General features: G+C 38.1%; 1 protein-coding gene across 1 annotated transcript in view; it reads right to left on the bottom strand.

Moving 5' to 3' along the window:
* Window positions 1-4,363, bottom strand: part of LOC110112667 (putative cyclin-B3-1) — a 34,282-nt gene extending 29,919 nt beyond the window's left edge. Inside the window, exons 1-12 of the mRNA XM_020844966.2 lie at window positions 4,135-4,363; window positions 3,998-4,052; window positions 3,858-3,930; window positions 3,742-3,771; window positions 3,589-3,652; window positions 3,397-3,500; window positions 3,222-3,296; window positions 3,087-3,144; window positions 2,020-2,068; window positions 1,786-1,864; window positions 1,519-1,551; window positions 1,376-1,436 (exon numbers count right to left, since the gene is read on the bottom strand). Of these exons, the coding sequence (XP_020700625.1) occupies window positions 1,376-1,436; window positions 1,519-1,551; window positions 1,786-1,864; window positions 2,020-2,068; window positions 3,087-3,144; window positions 3,222-3,296; window positions 3,397-3,500; window positions 3,589-3,652; window positions 3,742-3,771; window positions 3,858-3,930; window positions 3,998-4,052; window positions 4,135-4,149 (696 nt within the window). The 5' untranslated portion in view covers window positions 4,150-4,363. The remainder of the gene's footprint in view (window positions 1-1,375; window positions 1,437-1,518; window positions 1,552-1,785; window positions 1,865-2,019; window positions 2,069-3,086; window positions 3,145-3,221; window positions 3,297-3,396; window positions 3,501-3,588; window positions 3,653-3,741; window positions 3,772-3,857; window positions 3,931-3,997; window positions 4,053-4,134) is intronic.
* Window positions 4,364-12,570: the final 8,207 nt, after the last annotated feature.

Genomic DNA, 12,570 nt, shown 5'->3' with positions numbered 1-12,570 from the left:
GCGGAAAGGTATGACTTCTTCGCCTTCTCATAAAAGATGTGGTGCTATTGTTGATAGTTCTCTCATTGAGAGAAGAAAATCATCTAGTATTTGTTCTTTGGGTAAGAAAGACAGATCATACATGGTTCTCTTTGAACAACCTTTTCTTGATAAGAAAAAATGAGATAGATTTAAGAGTTATATTAGTTTCTTAAATGAATTCTTAAGCACTAACAAACTTAGTTGTCTTTCTAAGAACTCTTCTATGATGGCAGGAGGATTCTTAAAAGCAAAAAAAAATTTAATTCCCAAGCTAAGGCCCCAAAACAAAGGCAATCTTGGCAACAAATTTGTCATCATCAGCCACAACATGACTAGCCCTAGTGAATCAATCAACCTAAATAGGGAGACTTTCACCTTTATTTTGCTTCAAGTAAAAGAGGGGATGGGAGTCTTGAGGGGTTGCTTGGAAACATAGAATTGGGAGAGAAACTACAATGAAAGCTCCTTGAACGAGTAGATGTTGCTTATAGAGAGAGAATAGAACTAGCTATGTGCGGCATCTTTGAAGGTGGTGGCAAAGAGATAGCACTTCACAGTGTCAGAGATGTTGGATAGAAAAATGATGTTCTCGAAGGTATTTAAGTGGTTAGAGGAATCAGTAGTGCTTTTGTATGTTTCGAGCTAGGAGTTCCAAAACTACTTCGATCTCCGAAGAGAAGGGATTGATGAAAAAAGGGCATATAAATAGCATAACAACTGAAAGTTAAAACAAGGACTAAGGGAACAGTATATTATAATTTGATTTAATATAAGAAAAATATTTAAAGAACATTAATTCCTAATAAATCTAAAGCACAATTACTAAATAAAAATTTCTATATATCATCATCAATTAGATAATCAAGAGATTTAGGAAATATTCTGTCATCAACTTGGCATAATTTATAATGCAACTACCGATACAAGACCATTTTAAGTAGCAATTTAATGAAAATATTAGATCTCAAACAGAACTTTGCAAACTTCCTTACTATCATACGGAAAGGAGCTTTATTTTACAAAAAAATTAAATAAACTAAAAAAACTTAAATACAATTTGTGTCCTCCTATGTAAAGTGTGTGCAAATGTACTACCCTCATCATATGCTGCATTATTAAAAGAAACACTTTGTGGTTTCATGCCAAACTTGCCAAGGTAGTATCAATTTCCAGTGTTTATCTAATGATTATAGGTTACCAGCATAAACATGACCAATATTATATAATGTATAGGATTATACAAAATGAAAATCGAAAAGTGATTTGAAAAAGCAGACAATATGTAAAATTACATAGGACGGATCTAGAACCAACAAAAACACAATATTGAATTTATTCAAGATATATCACATACCACAGCAGGTTTTCTTGTTGTAGAAGCTTTTTTATTAACCTTTTGAGCTCCTACTACTAACCTAAAGAAAAATAAATGTAAGTTATGATAAGAAAGTATCAACTTAAAGTTAAAATTTAATTTATTTTTAGAAAGCTTTCTACCTTGTTTGAGGGAGTTTTCCAGCATGAATCTTTCTGAGAAAACAAGAAAAGAAACAGTAGTGTAATTTTTAGATTAGCTTCTCTATTTTAGTAGAACAAACAAAATGAGATAAATAAAAGTTTAGGTGGAGAAAATAATTTACTTAAGAAATAATAGAGCAAGATTTAATAAAATTCCATCATTATTAAAGTACAAAATTCCAATCATGATTCACATAGTTATTTTCCAAAAATATAGAAAATAAGATATGCCAATGTTCTACTTGCCTTACTTTAGAATCAATATCTGGGCCCTCAATTTGATTATCCTTAGAAACACGTGCTTCACCCACCGTTTTTCTCCTTGCTTTACCAGTTTTATAAAAAATGTATTCAATTTTAGTGCGGAAGCAAGATAAAGAAAATAAATAAGGGAAAAATAGCTAAGAAGGCTCACAGCTTAGAAAACCTTTTCTAGACATTCATAAAAGTGACAAAATAAGGACATAAACTAAAGCTTACTAGGTAATTTGAGCCTCCCAGAAATCTGTGCAGAACTTTTGGGATTCCCCTGCAACAAAATGAGAAGCAAACAATGAAACTTAATCCTGTATAAATCCAACTACTGCAACGGCTATATCACCCTTCATTACATTTATTTCTCCATAAAAGGATTGATTTAGTATTACTTATTATTTCAAATCAAATATTTGGTTTGAAGTTATAATTATAGACAACATAATGAAGCATATGATGATAAATATAATTTTCTGATTTTCTCTTCATAAAAAGGGCCCAATCTGAAAGTTTTACTAGACACTATATGCTTATCAGTATTTTTTATAATAAGATTCTTTTGTAATTACTAATGATCCAATACAGCATACTGCCTAATGTCTGAAAGTGAGGAGTAACCTCACCATCAACAATGGAATGGTACATAACATGCCACAACATGCACATCTGCATTTCTGGCGGGGAAAAGCTAATGATTTTGTGAAAAAAATCAAATTGATTGGAGGTATATATAAACTAAATTTCTGTGTCTCATAAATAATTCCATCATTTGCCAGCCCGACTATTGGCAGGGCTCATTTTAATTTCTGGTGTAAGTGGCAATATATTTCAGCAGCATGCGCACATGTTTTTTAACTTTGTTTTTGAAGGACTAGTCATATAAACTCTAACAAAATATCAATTCTTATACGAATACCATATATCTTTTCCAGATATATTGGCACTGACAACCTTTCTACTTCATGTTTTTTACCTGAGCGATAGACCGACATAAAGTATCTCAAATGCTTATGTAACATATACACAAAATTGTTTTAATCCATTTTGAGATCAGATCTTTTACATGTTGCACAAGCAAAAGTCTAAGTGCATGCCCATAAATATAGACTGCTAATATCGTTTTATGTTTGTGCATTCACATATAAATACATTTAAAGGTCTGTGTATATGATGGTTTTTGCTCGTACTTTGATTTTCACACATGATTCTTTTATTAAAACAAACTTATTAATGGAGATGTAAATTAAAGTTCTTGAGTTTTGAAGAAAACGTGGAGTCTCAAAATCACATACTCTCGGGGACATAGTTGATGACACATCAGCAACCATGATGCCTCTAGCCAATGAAAACCTGAAATAATGAGCAACAATCAAACTAGCAGTAAAAGAAATAAATGAAAATTAGTGAAGGCAAATATATTTAGTAACCTTCCATAACCTCGGTAGACATTACTTTTGTCCAATGATGGTTTCTTGGATCCTTCAAATTTGTCCCTCCAGCTTCTGGGAAAAAGAAACAAGTAGATCAGCTGCTTAAAATTAAACAAATGCTTGAAAAAACAATAAAAATAATAATTAAACTATCTTCTTGAAATATACTTACAGAATTTTTGGTTTATAGCTTAACTGATTTGAGTATTGTTGGATCCTTCCGCTGTTTATATTGCCAATGTCAGCCAAAGCTTTCCTTCCATTCTTCATCCTCCCCTTCCATTAGTAAAATAGCAGAAGTTCAACTAAACGGGAAATTTCATCCCAAATACCATAAAATAGTAGGCAAAAAATTTGTAATCACCTTGTCATTTTCTGTATCAGTTTGATCAATGGACTTTGTAGAAGCATTAACCAGCATAGGATTCCTGAATCACGTAGAAAATAATAGAACATATTCAGATCAAGAAAAAAGAGTTAGTCAAATAATTTGCTGATGAAATGACTTAAAGGTTACCGTGGCAGTGAAACCCTTCCAAGCGCATCCCTATTAAAGATAACAAAACCCCTAAGACGTTAGTGAGTGAAAATTCCTCTTGATAAAAGAAAACAGAGGGTAGGCTAACTAAATACCTGGGGGGCTTAGCCATGGATACAAAGCTCTCTGTTCTTACACGTTCACTTCCTTGCCCCTTGATATTTCGTTCTAATAAAAAAAACTATTATATTAAAGCCCAGAAACCGTGAGAAGAGAACATGAATTAGTGTTGTACCTTTCTTGGATGTCTTAGACTCATCTAGGATTCGGAATCCGCCGACTGCTCTGCCCTGGTTCCGTAAAATGGATGAGTTTATAGAGAGCACCGAAAGAAAGAAGAAGACGAAGTAGAAGAAGGGTTTCGCCGACTACCTTTGGTGCCACCATTCTTCTGCTCTTTTCGACGATCGCTTTCCGAATGGAGAGAGAGAGAGGGAGGCTGAGAACGAGTGAGTCAAATTCGAAAAAAGAGCAGAAGGGCGAGTTCAAACTTTCCTATAAAATCATGAAAATGCCACGCTTCTGTGGTTTCACAAATAATCCGCCGGCTGTGCCCTAGTTCAGTAAAATGGATGAGTTTATAGAGAGCACGGAAGGAAAGAAAAAGACGAAGTAGAAAAAGGGTTTCGCCGACTACCTTCCTCTAGGTACTTGCACCGGACCAAATAAAAACTCGAGGGAGAGAGAGCAAGACTGAGAACGAGTGAGTCGAATTCGAAAAAATAGAAGAAGCGCGAGTTTATAAACTTTCCTATAAAACCATGAAAAATGCCACGCTTCTATGGTTTCACAACAATACGATTTTTTTACATACATACTATAAATTTTTTATTTATTTATATATAACTAAATTTGTATATTTACGTTATTATGTATATATTATATGAATGCCTAAAATTTATATTTTATTTTAAATGAGTTAATACTATTAATATTTTGAGAGAGTTGAGTGTTATATAAATAAATATAAAATTAAAATTTTAGGCATATTAATTGAGAACAACTTAGTGTACTCAATGAAAATTATGAAATCTCAAAGCTTCATTTACTTCCACCACAAAATTCAATTTATGTAGTTCACATCTAATATATTGTAAATAAAAGAAATCAATTGTAATACATTAATTTAATATAATTGTTGCGTCCTGGAACATTCGCGGCGGTAGAGAAAATATATAGTTTAACGTCTTAGCATTGTACGAAGATCCAGCACACAATCAGATAAGAGAGGGGGTGAAACATTCATAAGAGACAATAGAGCTTTTACGTGGAAAACCCCTAAAAAGGGAGAAAAACCATGGGGTCTGGCCTAGTTTGAATGAATTCACTAGTATTTGTAGTCGATTACAAATGAGGCCCTTCCTTTGGAGAAGACATTGTATTGATGTAGCAAATGTACATCATATATATTGCATTACATGGTAGGAGTTACATATACATGTTTGTTTGGTCGGAAGGACCGTAGTCGGCAAGAGACCGGGCGTTGGTTAGAAAGAACGTTGTTTGTTAATGGAGGTCGGAAGGACCATAGTAGGCGACGGAGGTCGGAAGGACCGTAGTCGGCAGGAGACCGGGGTAGAAAAGACCGTTGTCTGGGATGGAGTCAGACGGACCATAATAGGGGACGGAGGTCAGAAGGACCGTAGTTGGCAGAAGACCGGGTCAGAAAGACCATTGTTTGTTAATGGAGGTCGACGACCATAGTAGGACGGAGAGTCGAAGACCGTAGTCGGCAGGAACCAGGATAAGAAAGATCTTGTCTGTTGATGGAGGTCGAATGGACCATAGTAGGCGACGGAGGTCGGCAAGGACCGTAGTTGCAGTATTCTGGGAGAAACTGTGGCATCAGGTGGGCCCTGGTGGAGCTCAATGCCTCAAGTAGTGGTCCGTGGAAGTCTGGGCCTCATGTGATGTTCTGGTGGATCACATGGCCTTTGATGATGATCTGGCGAAGAACAAGGGCCTCTGGCAAACGTGAGGGCATCTGGTAAAGTTGAGGCCGTTGGTAAAAGTGATGGCCTTTGCGAAGGTGAAGGCCGTTGGTAAAAGTGTGCTTTGGCGAGGGTAAAGGCTGTTGGTAAAAGTGAGGGCCTCTGGCAAAGGTTAGGGCCTCTGACGAAGGTGAGGGCCTCTGGCGAAGGTGAGGGCCTCTGCGAATGTGAGGGCCTTTGGCGAAATGAGGGCCTCAGATGAGAGATGTCAGTCCTGAAACGTCGGGCCTTGAGCAAAACGTTGGGCCTTCAGCATAATGTCGGACTTGAGCAGAATGTCGGCCTGAACGTCGGGCATGAACTTCGGGCCTTAATGTCGGGTCCTGAGGTAGTGGTCCGGCGAGGCTCCGGCGGTGGTCCGGCAAGGCCACGCGGTGTCTGCAAAGCTCCGGCGGTGGTTCCGGCGAGGCTCCCGGCGAGGTTCTTGGCGGTGGGTCGAGGAGGAGCTTCTTCCTTCTCTTCCTTCTCCTCTTCTCTTCTTGCTTCTTGCTTGGCCTCTCCTTTGTGAAGAATGAGGGCTCTATTTATAGATTTCCTGGAGTGGCATAGCTCGTAAATAGCCGCGAGATCATGGGCGAATAGGGAGTGGTTGGATGAACGACCGATATCGAACCCCTTGATCATAGACCGTTCGTCAGGCATTTGGAGGCCTTAATGATTTTGGAATTCAGTGATCTTGGACTCGTTGGATTCGTCTCGTTGAGCCGTTCGATTCGAGTATAAGCTCGTTAAAATCAGAGACCGTTTGGTATCTCAAATTGCGGTTTGAACCTTCCAACAGCGCTTCGGGTCCATGATTCGGACCCATTTGGGCTTGGATCGAGTTGAATTTGGTGTCGTTGGGTTCGTATTTCCTAGACGCTCAGTTTGACTGTAAGTTTACTGAAATCAGAGTTCGGATGGTCTCCGAATTAATTTTTGAAGTTTCCAATTTGGTTTTGCATCGAGATTCGCGCCCGATTAAGATAATTTTTTTAGGACGTATCAATAATATTATATAATTATTATGTTATAGTAAATATTCCATAATGATGATTATATAATGATTATTGTTGCGTTATAGAATATTCGCAACAATAGAGAAATATAATGTTTAACGTATTAGCTTTGTATAAAGATCTAGCACACGATCAGATAAAAAGAAATGGTGTAACATTCATAATAGACACCAGAGTTTTTACGTGGAAACTCCTAAAAATGGGGAAAAACCATGGAGGCCTGACCCAGCTTGAATGAATCCGTTAATGTTTACAGCCGATTACAAATTAGGTCCTTCCTTTGAGGGAATGACTTAGCTTGATGTAGCAAATATACACCATATAGAATGCATTGCATGGTGGGAATTGGAAGAATTCATAATTACATGTTCATTTGGTTAGCAGGATCATAGTCGGCGGGTGACGAAGGTTGAAAAGACTATATATTGGGTGGCAGTGGTTGGAAGAATCGTTGTTTGCAAGCGACATAGGTTGGAAAATAATATTTGGGTGACAGTGATTGGAAGGACCGTAGTTGAGGAGAGACAGAGGTTCGAAAGATAGTAGTATGGTGATGGAGATTGCAAGGGCCATAGTCAGCGAGCGATGGTGGTCCAAATTAAAGATTATAGTATAAGACGAAGGTCGCAAGGACTATAGCTTGCGACCTCCGTCTAGTGACAGATGTCATGAGGTTTGTAGTCGGCAGACAACAATGGTTAGAAATATCGTTGTCTTGTGATGGAGGTCGGAAGGATCGTAGTCAGGCGGTCGACGGCGGTCAGAAAGATCGTTATCTAGCGACGGTGGTCAGTTAGAAAGATCACGGAGGTCGGAAGGATCGACGACAATCTGTGGATAGGTGTAAATATGGCTTCAATTGGTGGCCGGGTTGAAGCCCGACAACAATCGGTGGTCGGGGTGGTGGTCGAACCAGGAGCTTGATAGTAAGAGAGGTCTTATATTTCTCTTTCTATTCTCTTTTCTTTTTCTTTCTTCCTTCCTCCCTTGCTTCCTCCTATGGTCCTTTCCCCTTTCAATGAAGAATAATTGGTCTATTTATAAATTTTTGGGAGTGACCAATAAATAGAAGGGAGATCAAATGTACATTAAAAGTAGTTTGAATAGATTGTCTATATTGATCCCTTAATCATGAACATTTTATTAGAAATTTGAATGTCTTAATGATATCAGAATTTGGAGATATTGGGCTCGTTGGATTCCTCTCATCGAGCCACTCGATTCGATTGTAAGTATGTCATGTTTGAAAATCATTTGGTCATCCAATTTATGGATTGAACTTTTCAAAGGCACTTTGGGTCTTTGATTTGGACTCATTTGGACTTAGATTGAGTCAAATTTGGTGTCGTTGGGTTAATATTTTCAAAATGTTCAGTTTGATTGTAAGTTTGCTGAAATCAGAGTTCTGATGGTCCCACATTTAATTTCGAAAACTTTCAACTTATTTTGCCTCAAGATTCGTGCCCGATCAAGATAAATTTTTTGATAATTTATTAATTATAATAAAAATTTATTTCTTATCAATATACTCCATGATTCATATGAGTAGAACTAATTTCTCATCCATCAAAATAATATGTATAAATTATGATATATTTTATGTAATAATTAGCTTGAGACATCATATTACTATAAATACAATAATAATTATACATTCAATACAGTGAACTTCAATCATACATTCAACAATCGAAATCCTGTTCAAACAAACAAAAAAAACTTCCTCCCATTATTGCCTCTGCCACCTCACTCCATGGAACGTCGGCATGCTCTGCGCTCATTACATCCAAAAAGGTCTTCTTTTCACCAATCTCCCACTCTTTTCCTATTCCCCTCCTCCTCCACCACACTCCAATTGCGGGCCGACTTCTCACCCAAAAACACTTCACCGGCGACAGTCACATCTTTGCACATCTCCATTGACTATAACGACCAAGGAGCCGATTTCATCCACGCCGCCACCTTAAAAATCACACCTTTCGACGGCCCCATCAGCTATGACGGCCACTCCTCCCCTCTCCTCTACGTTTAACTCATGGAGCTAGCCGGCGGTGCCGTCTTACCACGTAGCGTCGGTGGTGTATAAGATGATGATGTTTGATCCGAAAAGTGTGATGTTTAAAAACAGAAGTAAGAGATTATACGCTTATAATGAATAAAACAAAATATGTAAATAGGAATATGATTGACAAATACGATTCAAATATATTCCTCTCTTCTCTCTCCTCTTCATTTTTTCAATTTCTTTCTAGTCAAGCAATCAAGGGAGGATATTAGTGGGGTGAGTTTTTTTATGGGTTTTAGATATATTTGTATATTGTTCATGACCTAACGTTACAGCGCTCATTAGATTAACGCCAAAATGTCATACTTAAAAATTTTAATGTTTTTAAAATAAAATTATTTCACAGAAGCTAATGTCAATCATCTCCATAATCACTGCTCGATCACCCCCCTGTAGTTTATTATTTGTTAAGTCTAATCTTTGTCATTTTATGTTAATCATTTGTTTAGGTGTTTGTTTAGAAAAATAACTGTATAGCAGTTATTATTTAGTTTTGTTTTTGAATTTGTGTGGCGTAAGTTATAGAGATATAACTGTGCAACAGTTATTTGGTTTTGCAATGTACCGAAAATCTCTTTTCTCTCCATGTTCTGTTTTTTTTTTAAACAACAGTTTTTCCTTTTGGAAAATAGAGAAGTGAAAAGTTTGTGTGAAGAAAAAAATATGTCCGATTTTTTTTTTTATGTTTTTTTTGTTCTTTGCTACAGGTATAATCCTGGTTTTGATCCTTCCAAACATTTGGTATCAGAGCCAAATGCCGAAGCAAATGCCGTCACCAATGAAGAACGGAGAGAAGTCCATAGTCTACGACGTCGTCGGAGATACAACGACGTCAAAATCGATGACGATCAGAGATAACTCAATGTCCATGCAACTCCCATTACTGACGAAGATGAATTATGCGGTGTGGGCCATGAAGATGGAGATTCTCATGGAAGCGCAAGGATTGTGGGAGGTCGTCGAGGAAGGGACTGAAGATCGGAGGAAGGACAAATCGGCTTTTGCGATGATTTGTCAAGCAATTAGCGATGAAACTCTTCTTCAACTCAATGTGAAGGGAACGGCTAAGGAGGCATGGCAAGCCCTCCGCACAATTAACATGGGTGCAGACCGTGTTAAGAAGGCGAAGATCCAAAGTCTTAAGAGGGAGTTTGAAGCCCTCCGGATGAGAGATGGAGATGCCGTCGAAGACTTTGCTGGAAAGCTTTCAAGAATTGTGAATCAGAGACGTTCTCTTGGAGAGAAAATTGAGGAGTCTGAAGTGGTGGAGAAGCTTCTGCGGGCCGTACCTGGGAAATTCCTTCAAATTGCTTCAACTATTGAGCAATTTGGAGATTTGGAGATCATGACGCTTGAAGAAGTGATTGGATCATTACGGGTTCATGAAGAACGCCTGAAGGACATCGAAGCACGTGGTGACGAGCAAGTACTTCTAACAAAAAGTGAGTGGAAGTCCAAAGATGAGAGTGGAAGTCACTCATGGCGAGGACGAGGTCGTGGTCGCGGCCGTGGGAATGGCCGTGGGCGCGGTCGTGGAAGAAATGAAGGGCGTGGAGAAGCACGTCGTGGTGATGAAAATCAACAAGAAAGAAAATTTGACATATCCAAGGTGAGATGCTACAATTGTCAAAAGTATGGGCACTTTGCTGCTGATTGTAGGTCCAAGAAGAAGGAGGATAAAGCTTTAGTTGTTGAAGTTAAAGCTGATGAGGATCCCACTCTATTGTTGGCAGAAACTGAAGTGAAAGAGAACATGTTACTGCATAAAGAGCAAGTTTTGCTGAAGGCCAAAGGTGAAGAGAAGGTTGCTATCGAGGAAATGTGGTATCTAGACTCTGGGGATAGTAACCACATGACAGGTGACAAGGAGAAATTTATTGATCTTAATGAAGGAGTGTATGGGAAGGTGAAACTTGGTGATGGGTCTTTGGTTAAGATCCAAGGAAAGGGGACCGTGCTGTTGCAGTGCAAAACAGGAGACCACAAAAGGCTAAGTGATGTTTATTACATTCCTATGTTGTGTAATAACATTATTAGTCTTGGACAACTAACAGAACAAGGGTGCAAGGCTGTTATGCAAGGTGAGCAACTATTTTTATTTGATAAAGAAGGGAGCAAATTGGCAGAAGTTCAGAAGAATAGCAACAGGCTATATTTACTCAACCTGAAGATTGGAAGGCCTATTTGTTTGAAGAATGATGCATGGTTGTGGCATGCAAGATTTGGCCACATCAACTTTCAAACTTTGAAGGAGAGATGATCCAAATGAGAAGAAGATTCATATCAGCAGGGATATAATTTTTGATGAAGAAAAGAGTGGAAATGGGATGACAAAACCTACAAGCAGATGACAGAAAACAAGGCAGTTATGTGACTTTCAGGCTAGAAGGAGAAGCACACTCATCTTACCAATTGAAGAGCAAGAAGCAAAACTCCTGTATATCTACTATAGTCCTTCAAGGTATGTGACCTCTGAACCTCCTGTTACTAGAGAAATATCACCAAATTTAGATAGTAGTTGTCATAGAACCCCAATAGATATAGACGGTTGCAAGATATCTATGATGAAAACTACTGAAGTTGGAAGAGGAGGTTGGTGTATGTTTGACAGCTGTAGAAGAACCAATGTTTATATGATGGCAATTAAAGAAGATGTGTGGAAGAAGGCAATGGATGAAGAAGCTTGCTGCTATTCAGAAGAATCAAACATGGGAATTGGCTGATCTACCTGCTGGATGTAAGGCCATAGGGCTCAAATGGGTGTACAAAATTAGAAGAACACACAAAGGTGAGATTGTAAGGCATAAAGCATAGACTTGTTGCAAAGGGGTATGCTCAGAGATCCTGGTTGTGGATTTTTGGAAGAAGTTTTTGCTGCCAGTTGCAAGAATGGAGACATTAGAAGTTTGATTGCCTTTAGGCGCTCAAGAGGATTGGAAGATTACCATCATTTGGATGTGAAATCAACATTTTGGGAATGGTGAATTAGAGAAGGAGGTGTATGTCAACAGCCTGAAGGTTTGTGAAAGAGGGGCATGAAAAGCAAAAGTCTTGAGATTGAAAAGGCTTTGTATGGTTTGAGACAGGCACCAAGGGCTTGGAACACAAATTAGATGAGTGTTTAATATCCCTTGGTTTTAGAGAAATTCTCAGGAGCACGCCGTTTACATGAAGCATACTGAAGAATCAAGTCTACTTGTTTGGGAGTCTATGTTGATGACTTGATTTGTGCAGGTTGAGTTTCAGTGCAATTGAAGAATTCAAGGCTCAAATGAAGGTAAAATTTGATATGGAGTGATCTTGGCTTGTTGAGTTTTTAATTTGGGTATTTGAAGTGAATCAGACTGATATGATGAATAAATTATGTCAGGAAATCTTATGCATAAAAGATCCTTGAAGAATATGGGGATGAAAGATTACAATCCAGTGCAAACTCCTATGGAAGCCAGAATCAAGCTTACAAATCAGGTACACACATTCTTTGTAGATTCACACTCAATATAGGAGTATTGTTGGTAGCTTGAAATACTTGACTCATACACGGCCATATATTATGTATTCTGTTGGAATTGTGTAGATCAAGACTCCAAATTCTGAGCACCTTGCTGCTGTGAAGAGAATTTTGAGTATGTGAAAGGGACAACAGAATATGGTTTGATATATCCAAAGAGGCCAAGCAGTATGGAGGACTAATGCTTTAGTAAGTGATCACGCAAGGAGATATATATGACAGGAAGAGCACCTATTGGGATGG

The sequence above is a fragment of the Dendrobium catenatum genome, unplaced genomic scaffold (genome assembly GCF_001605985.2).
Source record: "Dendrobium catenatum unplaced genomic scaffold, ASM160598v2 fragScaff_scaffold_627, whole genome shotgun sequence".
Classification (NCBI taxonomy): Eukaryota; Viridiplantae; Streptophyta; class Magnoliopsida; order Asparagales; family Orchidaceae; genus Dendrobium; species Dendrobium catenatum.
This window is presented reverse-complemented; position numbering and strand designations above follow the sequence as displayed.